General features: G+C 40.4%; 1 protein-coding gene across 7 annotated transcripts in view; it reads left to right on the top strand.

Moving 5' to 3' along the window:
- Positions 1 to 13,771, top strand: part of elmo2 (engulfment and cell motility 2) — a 31,972-nt gene that overhangs the window by 5,186 nt on the left and 13,015 nt on the right. For 5 of the 7 annotated variants that reach the window (XM_036559470.1, XM_036559471.1, XM_036559469.1 and 2 more), the window contains exons 3-10: positions 504 to 606; positions 2,234 to 2,274; positions 6,615 to 6,687; positions 6,776 to 6,826; positions 8,006 to 8,175; positions 9,347 to 9,446; positions 11,398 to 11,549; positions 12,749 to 12,827. In XM_036559470.1, the coding sequence (XP_036415363.1) occupies positions 508 to 606; positions 2,234 to 2,274; positions 6,615 to 6,687; positions 6,776 to 6,826; positions 8,006 to 8,175; positions 9,347 to 9,446; positions 11,398 to 11,549; positions 12,749 to 12,827 (765 nt within the window). In that variant the 5' untranslated portion in view covers positions 504 to 507. The remainder of the gene's footprint in view (positions 1 to 503; positions 607 to 2,233; positions 2,275 to 6,614; positions 6,688 to 6,775; positions 6,827 to 8,005; positions 8,176 to 9,346; positions 9,447 to 11,397; positions 11,550 to 12,748; positions 12,828 to 13,771) is intronic. The other 2 variants (XM_036559473.1, XM_036559475.1) reach the window with 1 other exon arrangement.

Below are 13,771 nucleotides of genomic sequence, written 5' to 3' on the forward strand. Positions count from 1 at the left end.
GTTCAGTACTGATAGACACTGTAAATTACAGCAAATGTAAATATTAAGCTGATAAGAAATAATGCTAAAAAATGTAAACAGTAATTAAGTGCTGTTTTACATTAGAAGGTGGTCTCCTGAATTTAGTCCCGTCCAAATCAGCCCTGTACTCTGCACTTCTGCCTCAGGAAAGATTCCACTGGCTATAAAACTATAAAATGAACCGTAGAAATGACCCCTGATTGTGTTAATCCCAAACTATAAACAAACCATAGAAATAACTCCAGATTATATGAATCTTGTGGTATAAAACTGTAGAAATAACCCCAGATTGTTTTAATCCTGTACTGTAAAAGTAACAGTCTGTTGATACTGAATGTCTGTGTCGGTGATGGATTCACTTTGAAGTAGCCAAATCCACTAATTGTAAAGACCGTCCAGATACTTTTGGACAGGTAGTGTAGATTGAGCTTAATCTGGTGTAAACTGATCTGAAGTAAACATCTGCTGTCTTTCTCTTGTAGTGGAATGCCAGAGAGGAGAGCAGCGATGCCGCCGCCGTCTGATATAGTTAAAGTGGCCATTGAGTGGCCTGGTGCCAACGCCCAGCTCATCGAGATCGACCAGGTCTGAGAAGATTCCTTTATTAATTAATTAATTAATTAATTAATTAATTAATGTTTTGGCTTTGTTTTCTGACCTGGATTTACAGTTCTTTTCAGATCTTTTCTGTTGCGTTTTAGTACCGAACTCTCGTTGTTGTTTCTTATAGAACATGATTATGATGTATGATTGTATTTTAGGGCTATTAGAGAACAATAACAAGGCAAGTCAGGGGAATGCAGGACAGGATATATTCTGATTGCAATTATTAGAATTATTTCTTAGTAAAGTTGCATTCATTTATTGTTAGCTAAACAATGTTAACATTAGCTAGCTTGACTTAACCATTACGTCTCTGTATATAGTAATAATAATAATAATAATAATAATAGTGACAGCAATGGTGTTTGAGGCACTATGCTACATGGTCATCCTGTGCTTGGCCGAATCTGGCCTTGCCTGACTCTATTCCGGGCAGTTTCTGATCATTGGCTGATTCCGATTCTTGGCTGATTCCAGTCATTGAGTGTGTTTACATGCACTCAGTAATCTGATCATTTCTGCAGTTATCTGATTATTCAAATGCTCATGTAAACACCATACTCTAATCTAGAAATCTGATTGAGAATTACAATAAAGGGAGCTGTATTTCAGTTGAGTAATCAGATTTCTCTGTGCATGTATACATGACTCATGTAGACCCAAGGTTACCCCATTATCTGATTACTCAAGCCCCTGTAAATGTGTCGATCGGTTTACTGAAAAATCTGATTTTCTGCAGTTATCGGATTATTAAGTGCATGTAAACTCATAGTGTGATTCCAGTTTTTGTTTCCAATCTTTGGCCAAGTATGGCTGATTTCCAATTTATTCCGATTCCGATCTCTGGTGATTCAGATCTTGGTCTGATTCTGATTCTGATAGAGTTCTGTAAATATCCAATGGCTTATTCAGTTTAACATTGAACTCTGTAGGAATTCGTGTAGGAGTATAAAATTCCTCCGCTCCGTCCTCACCCTCCTTATTCCCGCTCTGTGATCAGCTGCTCTGCAGTGAACGTGTCTGAGCTTCAGTGAGAATCATGAACAGTTTAGTTTTCACCTCCTACACAGACAGAGCTCTTTATTCTCTCGCTGAAGAACAGAGTAATGACGCTCTGTCTGTTTTTCACACACCACTGATGAGAAATACTTTTTCGTTTCTCCTGTTCGTGTTAGGATTGTTTTTAAAGTGCTGTGTGGAGTTCACTGCTGCTCCACCTCACAGCTGTGTTCAATCAGACCAACACAGTCCTGCTCTGAACGCATCACTGAGGTCCAGCTCTGTCTGATTTCTGATCAGTCTGAAAAGGGCTTTGAAATGTACTCCACACTTCTACTGACTCACTTCTTTTAGAGGGTTGTGTTTTTTTGTTTTTTTTTTAAGTTTTAGTTTAGAATTGTTTTTGTATTTAATGTTGAAATGCATTAATTAAGCATCGTAAACATTTTTTATGAATATTACAGCTTTATTCTTGAGATATTTAAGCTTTTATCACCAAATTATTCTAGAAACTCGTGAATTTTCTCTCTAAAATAGTGTTTTAGTCTGTAGTGAGTGAATAGAGGTGCATGGTGAGTAAAAAGCATCTTCATTTTTTTCTTTCTTTCAGAAAAAGCCGCTTTCTTCCATCATCCGAGAGGTTTGTGATGGGTGAGTTTCTGGATGTTTCTCCAGTTTTTAGCTCTTTCAAGGCTCGGCGGTGGAGTTTTAGATAAACATTCACAAATTTTCCAAATGACCAAAGGCTTTATTCATTCATTTATTAATTTATTCTAAAAGCTTTTTGATGAATGGACCAACAGAAGTTCTCCAGAATCATTTTGGATTAAATGTAATTTTGGAGATCTGTGTTTTTTTGTTTTTTTTTAAAACAGTGATGCTATATGAAGATTTCTCTGCTGAAGCTAATATAACAGACTAAGCTGATATATAAGCTAATATAACAGATTAGATCATATTGCACCATAAGCTAACAGACCGTTTATGCTCAAATACAGACAAAATGTCTTTACAGCAGCAGCTCAAAGCTATAAATTCAGATTAAATTCAGTTCTGTTACAGACTCTGATGCCCAGACTGAGTGTGTTTAATAAGACTGCTCTTTAGGAGTCGTGACAGAAATCTGATTTAATCCCACAATTCCCTACTCACTTAATACAGTTATTTGTATTTTTATTTTACAGTTATTTATAAGGGCAATTCCACCAGTTTTTCAAAAATGTCTGCATATTTGAGTGTGTGAGATGCAAACAGAGTGATTCAGAGTGGTTTGGTGTGAAATGGTTCAGATTTCTTTACAGTGGTAATGATAAGAACCAGGGGTCACCATGACTACAACACAAATATAGACATTTTATTTACTATCCAAAACCACCAGTGAACCTACACGTGTCTTTTGAGTTTTATATGCAATGTTGTTGATGTGAAAATAGTGGAAAATCTGAAATAATACAGTTTCTTTGGGGACTATTTTGCCTCACAGCACCCTGCCTATTATGTATCCCTCCACTGTGAATGGATTTTAAGCTCTCAAAACAATCTTAAAACAATGTCTCAGTCATCAGGCAGTGTATTCATAACCATTTCATGTAATAACTTTCTGTGAGGGAGCTTTTAGAGGTGGATGTCTGGTTCACATTACCACCGCTGTGAACAATTCTGACTCGGTAAGTTTCTCTAGAACGGAGCGTTTCACACCAAACCACTCTAAATGACTTTAATGTTCTCTGCACCTCACGCGAACACACAGTAACTCATAGTTGTAGTTCTAGATAACTCCAGAGGAGTCTGTATCATTGCGGTCTGTTATAGATGTGTGAATTTGAGTGCTGTGTGTCTGTTCTTCTTCTTACTTTGTCTGTTTTTCTGTGTTTGTTGCTGTGGTTTCTGCTGGTCTCTTTATTTCCTCTTCGCTCTGTTTGGGTTCTAGATCTGCTCTGTTCACAGACTACTAAAGGAGAGTTAATGAGCTGCAGATGGCGGCCAGACTCAGTTCTGGAAGACTTTAATACTGCTTATATAATCACTCTAATTACACTCTCTCTCTCTCTCTCTCTCTCTCTCTCTCTCTCTCTCTCTCTCTCTCTCTCTATGTGTGTGTGTGTTGATTGTGGGTAGTGTGAGGGAGTAGGAGTTCTTTGTGTGGTTTCTTTTATCCTTTTCTCCTTTTGTTAGGAGATATGGGTTCATCACTGTGTATTCCTGAGTATTGTTTGAGCTGTTTGGTTTTTCCTGTGCTGACTTCTGTCAACAGGTATACTGTTACAGCGTCTTCGGGGGTGGGGTAAGGGGGGTTCTTTTTGCCGCCTGATTCTCAGGCATGGCTGTAAAAGCTCCTAAATCTATGTGACATAAGAATGGCTAAAGATGGCGTCCTTAGAGCCACCAATGACAGTTGAAGAACCAGATGGACTCTCATGAGTGCTGTCGTGAGCATCTCTCATGAGGTGGATCTATTGTTGTCTCTGATATTGACATTAGTGTTGCATTGACACCATATCGCTATCAGCGCCAGTACTGGCTCATAAATGCAGTATCGTATCAGTGGTGGAGATACTGATACCTATGACCAACACCACGGGGCAGTTTCTGATGTGCACATGCCATGATGTGAGCATGAGCACCAGTAGACAACTTGACAACCAGTCGGCGATGTGGGATGACAAACAGCAGTGAAAATGTTCATGACAAAGCCTGTAATGGCCGTATTTGGTGGTAAAAACATGCTAACGGAGCCGCTTACCTGAACGGCTGAGCTGCTTCTTTCAGTGATCACTCGTCTGACGCTGTGTGGTCACTTACAGTCAGAGTTAGCGTTAGTGCAGGTTGTCATTGAGGGAGTGGAAGGAACGGCTGGACTCTCAGCCTCATGACTGTGGGCTCTTTAGCCTTGATTTAGCCTTTAGCATAGCAGCCCGCTAGCCGGGCCTGAGTGTTCACTAGCCCCGCATATGGTGTGCCTTCGCCAGTCAGCTGTATCTCTAAGCAGCGTGGTCTTGCGGCCCACCATTTCAACCAAGCCAGAAAAAACACTGAAAGTCACTGATACTGACAGTGTGAACAACTGTGATGTTTACTGAACTGACACCACTGTTGGGCCTTCTGGAGGAAGTGAAACTGTCACAAAGGCATCTTTGTTGTTGCTGTTAGTATTGTACCAGTGTATCGGTCATTGTCCACCCTGTTGTGTACTATTCAGGCCTGGTTGTTAGCTGTAAGTACTTGTGCCTGACAGTGAGTCTGGCCGCTGTGGGAGTTCTCTACCAGCATCACAAAGACTTTAAAATCCTTTCCTCTGTGTAACTAAAACTGTCCACATCCACAGAGTGAGATGGTGTCATCTAGCACACAACAAATCGAGCTATTACAAGCTGTAACTACCAAATTTCCTGAACCCAGTGAAACACAGGCTCAGTAGACATCACACAGAAAACCTTGAAGTCAACAAAGTACTGGTATCTATCTCTGAAATAACACCACTGAATGTAATATTACAGCCAGTGAAAAGTATGAAAAATGAACTATTTTCAAGAAATTATTAAATGATGGAGTAATATAAAAATATAAATAAGTAAATCTAATATAATATTTACATTTTTATATATTTACATTGAGTGAATTCCAAAAATTCTGCTTGGGAAAATATACAGTCAGAATATCTCAAAAAGGGTGTTTTCAGTTCTATAGCTATATTTAGACATCTGTATAGTTTTTAAAGTAGCACCAAAAAACTTCTAGATGTCTTTTAACAGCACTCTGTAACCGTTTGAGAACTGAGGAGACCAATTGCTGTAGTTTTGAAAATGAAATGTTTCCCCATTCTTGTTTGATATAGGATTTCAGCTGCTCAACAGTTCAGGGTCTCCTTTGTCATATTTTTCATTTCATAATGTGTCAAATGTTATCAGTGGGTGACAGTCTGGACTGCAGGCAGGCCAGTTTAGCACCTGGACTCTTTTAATACAGAGCCATGCTATTGTAGTACAGGCAGAATGTGGTTTGGCATTGTCTTGCGGAAATAAGCAAGGCCTTCCCTGAAAAAGACGTCATCTGGATGGCAGCATATGTTACTAAAACATGTATATGTCGTTCAGTATTAATGGTGCCTTCACAGATGTGCACATCACCCATGCCATGTGCACTAATGCACCCCTATACCATCATGAATACTGGCTTCTGAACTGTGCACTGATGACAAGCTGAGTGGTGTTTAGCCTGGAGGACACAGCGTCCATGATTACCAAAAAGAATTTCAGATGTTGATTTGTTGGACCACAGGACACTTTTCCACTTCCCCTCAGTCCATTTTAAATGAGCTCAGGCCCAGAGAAGGTGGCAGCATTTCTGGTGAGAGAAGTGTTTCTGAGCCCATTTAGTGATTTCCACAATAGAATCATGTCTGTTTTTAATGCAGTGCTACATGAGGGCCCAAAGATCATGGCCAGCAAATACTGGTTTTTGGCCTTGTCCTTGCATACAGAGATTTCTCCAGATTCTCTGAATCTTTTAATGATATTATGTACCATAGATAATGAAAAGCAGAAGTTCTTTGCTAATTTACATTGAGAAACGTTATTTTTGAATTGTTGCACTATTTGCCTGCACAGTCTTTCACAGTGTGGTAAACCCCTCCTCATCTTTACTTCTGAAAGACTCAGCTTCTCTGAGATGCTTTTTTTTTATACCCTGTGACTGACCTGTTGCCAATTAACCACCTGGTGTTTTAAGCATTACACAACCAGCCTTTTGTTGCCCCCGTCCCAACTTTTTTGGAACATGTTTTTGGCATCAAATGAAAAATGGGCATATATTTTTCAAAAAACAATGAAATTTCTCAGTTTCAACATTTTAATATGTTGTCTTTGTACTGTTTTCAATAAAATATATGATTTAAATGGTTTGCACATCATTGCATTTTGTTTTTATTTACATTTTGCGCAGTGTCCCAACTTTTTTGGAAATGGGGTTGTAATTATTGATTTGATTTTCAGGTGGTCTCTGTCTGGGTCGGAGCAGTTTGCACTGCGTTACGCTGACGGACCTCAGCTTTATATCACTGAACAGGTGAGATGCTCAACTTTAATCAGAGATCAGAGTGAATAAAGTACCTGCAGTGTTTTTTATTAATAAACTCTCTCTCTTCTGATTTCAGAGCCGAGGAGAAATCAAGAACGGGACCATTCTGCGATTAGCCATCTCTCCAGTAATATATTCATTTATTCTATACCTGCCATCAGGAGTATTATAATATTCCAGTGTGTGTATGTATGGTGCTGTTATCCTTCTGTCCTTCTGTACAAACTCACTGTGCGTTATTACATTGCTGTGGCGGTTAAAACACTTAGTACTGAAGGGGGAGATAGAGGGCAAATCGAAGAGAGATCTACTGTTATTCCAGCAGCCTCAACAGCTACACGTGGACAATAGAGTAGAGTGAGCTGCTTTGCCTCTTAAAATGGAAATGCGATAATGTATGATATTTTTATGTTTGTCAGCCATCTTAGCGTGATACTCATCTGCTCGTCTGCTATGGCAGTTGAGAAAGCATGCTGGCGGTGCGAGACCGCTTGGTTAGCATTGGCTGTCGTAATAGTGCCCCTTGCTGTAACGCTCAGATTGCAGCTTGCGCTTGCGTCGCATTATGAAATGCGCCGTGACGCATTTTTCAACACAACTACGCGCGAAACCCCTTTCCCCGTCATGCTCTTGGTGTCGTTACAGATGTGTGATGTGTAGATAAAATGATGATGTGGAAAGTGAGTGATTCTGATTGAAAAATGCAGTTTCTGTGTTGCTATGACTGAATTTGTTTTAAGTAATTAATTTAAGTATTTAAACTAATTTATTCAAAAATATATAACAGTAATGACAATATGCATCTTATCCATATATATATATAGTGAAGCTCTGCTGTTAGTCACTTAAAAACAGCATCACTAACATTTAACAAAATTATAAAATCGTTGTTCACTGCTCTTTAGTTAGCCGATAAAATCGCCTGTAAAATTTTATGTTTATATATTTTAAGGCTGACATGATTCTTAAAGGGCAGTTCAGAATGGTGCAACACCAATAAAGTTTATACTGAATTGAACAAAATTAACAGAATTTTGAACACCCCCACCCATCAATATTATAAGCAATATTGTCAGTTATCTGAATTTTGTAGCCCCTTAAAACTGGTAGATTTCATGTCAGTTACTGTACATACTGTATATCTGTTGGACATGTAAGTTGTTAGTCTAGTTTCAGAGCTGGATGTGTATGTTTTTAAAAACATCTGTTCAGAACTTCAGTTCAGCCTCTAGAAAGCATCATCTTCCACACAGTGATCAAGAACGTCTCACTACTCTCTTTGTTTTTGTTTATTTGTTTGCTGTAGACAAGAGCAGCTCGGCAGCTCCTGGACCGGATCCAGTCTCATGGAATTGACGCTCGGCTTGAGGCTCTGAAGGAGCTCGCGAAGCTCTCGGCAGATCCCACCTTCGCCACGGAGTTCATTAACATGGAGGGCATCGGGACGCTGGCGCGGCTGGTGGAGAGCGGCACTCAGTCAGTCACGCACTGTTAATCTGATCATTTCAGGAGTTCTGAGTTCACGGAACTGTTTATGAACGACTGATAAATGTTTGAAATGTCTGTTCTCAGTGATATAGAGCCAGCCTGGTTTCAAATAAATGTATAAAATGATTGTGATCTGCTTGTCCTGAACATCTTCACACAAAATAATAATTTCAGAAGGCTAGATGAGTCCAGAATGATGAATAGAGCTGTAGAAGATTCTACGGTGGAAGCAGTAGAACATCAAGAATGAAGTTCCAATAAAATTAAAATCCAGAATTTATCATAGTTCTGTGTTGTTGCTAGGTGGTTGCTGTGGTATACCAGGTGGTTGCTCAGGTGCTGCTAACTGGTTGCTATGGAATGTCTCTTGGTTGCTGTGTTGTTGATAGGGGGTTGCTATGGTATTCCAGGTGGTTGCTATGGTGTTGCTAACTGGTTGCTGTGGTATCTCTGGTGGTTGCTAAGGTGCTGGCTAGGATGTTGCTAGGCAGTTGCTGCTGTGTTAATAATGTGATTCTATTATGGTGACTGTGGAGATCATTGTGAGGCTGGGTAGTAACACCGGGAGTAGCTGTGGAGAGACAGAGCTTTCTTTTATTGTGAGCACAACACAAAATCGCTCTGCTTTTCAGCCAGCATACAAAACTAAAGAGCACGCTCGCTGGGACTTTGCAGTCTTTTCTTTGCTAGCTTTTTCAAGTCTCCACAGGTCTCCTTCTCTCTCTGGCCTGAGAAAAGAGACGGTTATAAGTTGGCTGGCAAAAACAAAGCACAGGTGAATATTATGGGCTGCTCAGCCTGCTGGTTTGGCATGACCGGCTTTCTGTCCTGCATTTGATGCTCGGCCATATATCCTCCTCCACAGCGACATAAAAGAGGCATACAAACTTTTGACTCCCAGTCAGACTCTCGAAGTTGGTTTGTTGTCGATATCCCAAAAACTTTGGGACAAGATAGTGGACAAAAATAAAATTATGGTATATGTGTACACACACACACACACACACACACACACAAACATAGTATTTTAATCTCCGCTTTATTAGTTGTAACAGCAATTATTAAAATGACAAATGATTCTAAACTTTTGATCAGCAGTGTAACACATTTGTGTGAAGCTTATTGGAATTCCATTCTGTCTCCCGTTTGTGTTTTCCAGTTTTGGGGAGATGTTGGCCTTCACTCTCACAGCGTTCCTTGAGCTGATGGATCATGGCATCGTGTCCTGGGACCTGATCTCTCTGTCCTTCATCAAACAGGCATGTACAAACATCTCCCATCATCTCCCATGGCCTCTGAACACGTTACAGCACCACAGTGTTTACATATGCTTCACTTCACTGACCACCAGATGATGCAGGTTCAACGTTAATGACTGCTTGAACGCCCGAGTGAGTAAGGTATTCATTCAGGTCAGCAGAGGTGAAAATCACGGTACGTCCCTCACTGCAGAGTTAAACCCCCCTCACTGCACAATTAAACCCCCCCTCACTGCAAAATAACCTCCCCCTCACTGCAGAGTTAAATCCCCCTTACTGCAGAATAACCCCCCCCTCACTGCAGAATTAAACTCCCCTCACCGCAGAGTTAAACTCCCCTCACTGTGGAATAACCCCACCCTGCACTGTGGAACAAAACCCCCTCACTGCAGAGTTAAACCCTCCTCACTGTGCAATAACTCCCCTCTCCACCCCCCTTCCTCCATAGCAGAATAATCCCCCTCACTGCGGAATAAATCCCCCCCAAACTGCATTGTTTGTTGACAATTGTGTGTAGTGATGGAGAAGCGTGAGATTTCCATATTGCCGGAAGGAAACGTTCCTCTCTGGCGAAAAAAGTTTGTGTAGATCGATTTCACAACTCTGTATTATTACCTTATACATTCTGTATAGGCTTCTTCTGTACCTCTTTATTTCCAAATACACTGCATTTTTTAATTTTATTAAATATTTTAAGTTTTAATGACACAATTCAGGAATTCTGGATATGTTTGCTTGTGACTCCTTGTTGGTGTTCAGATTTTGTTAGGTGAGTTTCAGATAAACTTTTTTAATTTAAACATTTAAACAATTGCTTGACCCGTGGACCTTTTCCGAATAGCACTGTGTGTAGGCTGCTTGTTGCCTGGCAACAACAAGTGCTGGCCCTGAGTTTTCTTAGTTACTCATCTATGAATAGTCGTGTCTCTCTCTCATTCTCTCATTCTCTCATTCTGTTCCAGTGTTGAAGGTTACTTGGTAAAGAATCGTTGTTTCTGAAATATAAACTTCGTCCTCAGTCATTCAGAACAGATTCTTTGTACCAAATAACCTTCAACAACAGCTTTTCTTACCAACCTGAAGTTCTGAGATGAGAAAGTTTTGGGGTTAAAATGTGTATATTAAACAGAGTCTTCTGTAACTGTATGTGGGCTACATATCTGAACGCTCCCTGTGGTGGGTTTTCTCACTCACCGTGACCAACAACCGCCTACTTTCACAAGAAGGAGCCATTTGATTGAAATGCAAAATAACCAAACGCTGCCTGTCGGTTTTGCGTGCGTTTATGGGCAGGAGATCAAAATGGAGCTCCAACAAAAACAGACCTGTGTGAAACAGAGGCGTCCTGAACAGCTGAACACTTCAGATCAAACTGCTGAAGACATGATAATGTGAACTTCACAGATGCTTTTCAGTCCAGCACTGTGGGGCATTTTACGTCATCACAGAGCAACTGTGAGTCACTATACAGGCGCCCATAACGAGATCAAAGGGGCAGAGCTGCTCTTTTGCTCGTTTGCCTCATTTGCATATGCAGTTATATGAGTAAATACTGACTGTGAGCTGTTTAACGCTGTGAAAAGATCAGCTTTTTTTGGCTGCCTGTGTTGTTATTCGGACACACCTGTCACAGTTTATGGCAGCACTGTAATCATTTATGATGATATAATGACTTCTTATCTCAGTATTTTGACCAGATAATTCTACTGTCCCAGAGTAATAACTCCTTATTTTCACATACTAGGAATGATTATTTTGACTCATTTTGACTTTAGTTTATTATCTAGAAAGTGAGTAATTATTATTATGTACATCAGTCAGACCTGTAACTCTGATCCAGATTGCTTTCACTGTGCGATCACTGTAGTGTCCCTGGGCTACATACTGTGCGCTACAGTATAGATATATAATAGTTGTATTTAAATTAATTTTGTATTTCTGACTGACTCAGATCGCAGGCTACGTAAACCAGCCCATGGTGGATGTGTCCATTCTGCAGCGCTCCCTGGCTATCCTGGAGAGCATGGTCCTGAACAGTCACAGCCTGTACCACCGTGTAGCACAGGAGATCACCGTGGGACAGCTCATCGGGCACCTGCAAGTGTGAGCACATACACTCACACATACACGCAGACACTGATAGAAACACAGACTCTTCTTCCTCTCACTCACGCACTCACACGCCCAGCAGCTACGCTTCGGCCAGAGATGCACCGAAATTTCACCACTGAAACATTTAAGATGAAAGAAAGAACGAAAGAAAAATATCTACAACGAAATGTCAATAAAAAATGAGAAAAGGTGATTATAAACGCAGTGCTGTCCTGTGCTGGTCAGCACAGACATGTTCAGCAGATCAACAGTGGAACTCAAAGTCCTGCAACTGTGTTCAGGACGCTCTTTAACCCACATGCTCTTACCATTAACTGTTTTAATGATCTTAAATAACATAAATAACACATTATTCAATATCTTTTGGAAAAAAACAGTTAATAAAGTGTGAGCTCCTGTTGGTGTGGGTTCACGGCTGTTTCTGCTCCTTAAATAATGAACTCTGAAGCGACTTGTGTTCTAATAGCGCCACCTGCTGGAGAAATTTCACACCTTTTAATAAAATATGCTAAGGTGTTTTCTGTTGTCATAGATGAGACTGCTAGTTCTGCTTTAGAGGCTTTTGGGAAACCAAAAAATATATTGTTCTTAATTTTATAACGTTGAATTTTTCATATTATTTGTTTAATTCTATAGTTCTCTCAGTTTTCTTTATAAATATCGTGATTGTCACCTTTGAAGCATCATCAGCATTACTACGTTATTTCAAAAGCATAAATTATCAGCAAATTGCATTAAAGGAACCATTTCTTTCAGTTCTCTATACTGGCTTTTAGTTGAGTCCTGATTTTCAGTTTTACTTTCAGTGAAAAATTTCGGTGCATCACTATTCAGAAATGCATGCAAGATTTCTTAACACAGTGAAGTGGAGTACATCGGACCAGATTTATCAGGTTTGCATAGAAACGTGAGCTAAGAAAAGGTAAGCAGCCAATGGTTGTCCTGCACTGCCCCCCTACTGGCCAGTGCTTAAATAGCTTTATAGTGTTAAAATACAACACACTTCTGTCAACCTAGGTTTTATTCCAGATATGCCAAGGATGAAATTATTGAATAATAAAAAGTTACATGTGATCTTTTCATGTTTTGACTGTGCACAGTCTGATGAATCTGGCCTGCTGTTCTCTTTTGAGTGCTGGAGCAGCCAAAGAGCGAGATACCGCTAACTGTACCTGTGTGTGCTGTTTCAGGTCCAATCAGGAGATCCAAACATATGCCATTGCCCTCATTAATGCTCTGTTCCTTAAAGCTCCGGAGGACAGACGGCAGGTATACAAACACAAACACCCTCATATAAACACCTGAGGTGGATTCACACGCCGCATATCAGCCATCCGTTATTCACATTCTTTTCCTTCATCAGCTCTTCGTTTATTTACAGGGTTAAATGTTTTTGCAGTTGTGACTTTGACAAATTCAGGACTGTGACTCAGAACCAAAAACCTAAAGACAGTTGCTCATAAGCTGCTGAGAAACAGGTCACAGCCGTGATAAAAATAGACTTTAACCTCCCTCAGTATTTATAAACTGAAAAAGCCTGTATCAGTGACGTTATTGACAAGCCGCTTCAGGTAGAAGCTCCACATACCAGACTTACGGTGTGCCTCAATCGGGGGATTAGACATTAGTTCATACCAACACGTGCACTGGAACATCACTGTGCAGCTACATTTGTGATGCTGTTTGATTGCTGTGCTGTGTGTTTGATCAGTATGCTATCACCGTAATGTGTTGTCATGTTGTAATCATATTCATCTCACTGTGATGTCACTGTAGGGTCACTGCACAGTCAGTGGTCACTGTGCAGTGACTGTGCTTCCACTGTGCAGTCACTGTGCTTCCACTGTGCAGCGACTCTGCTTCCGCTGTGCGGTCGTTGTGCAGCGACTCTGCTTCTGCTGTGCGGTCGTTGTGCAGCGACTCTGCTTCCTCTGCACGGTCATTGTGCAGTCACTGCGCTGCCACTGCACTGGATTTGTCTTCTGGCTTCTGGTTCTTCAGGTTTCATTTTGTCATAACAAATTTAAGCTGCTCTGTGTTTCTCCTGCTCTTACTGTAGAGCTGTGCGATTCTGACCAAGCTAACATCAGTATTTTCCACATATAATAGTGTTGTTATGGTATTTAATGATATTGGCAGTAATAAAGTCAGTGAGCTTCCTTTGTGGTGCTTCTCTACACTAAAAGAATGTCTGATAATCCTGACAGAGTTTA

Source organism: Colossoma macropomum, unplaced genomic scaffold (assembly GCF_904425465.1).
Source record: "Colossoma macropomum unplaced genomic scaffold, Colossoma_macropomum, whole genome shotgun sequence".
In the NCBI taxonomy this organism is placed as follows: Eukaryota; Metazoa; Chordata; class Actinopteri; order Characiformes; family Serrasalmidae; genus Colossoma; species Colossoma macropomum.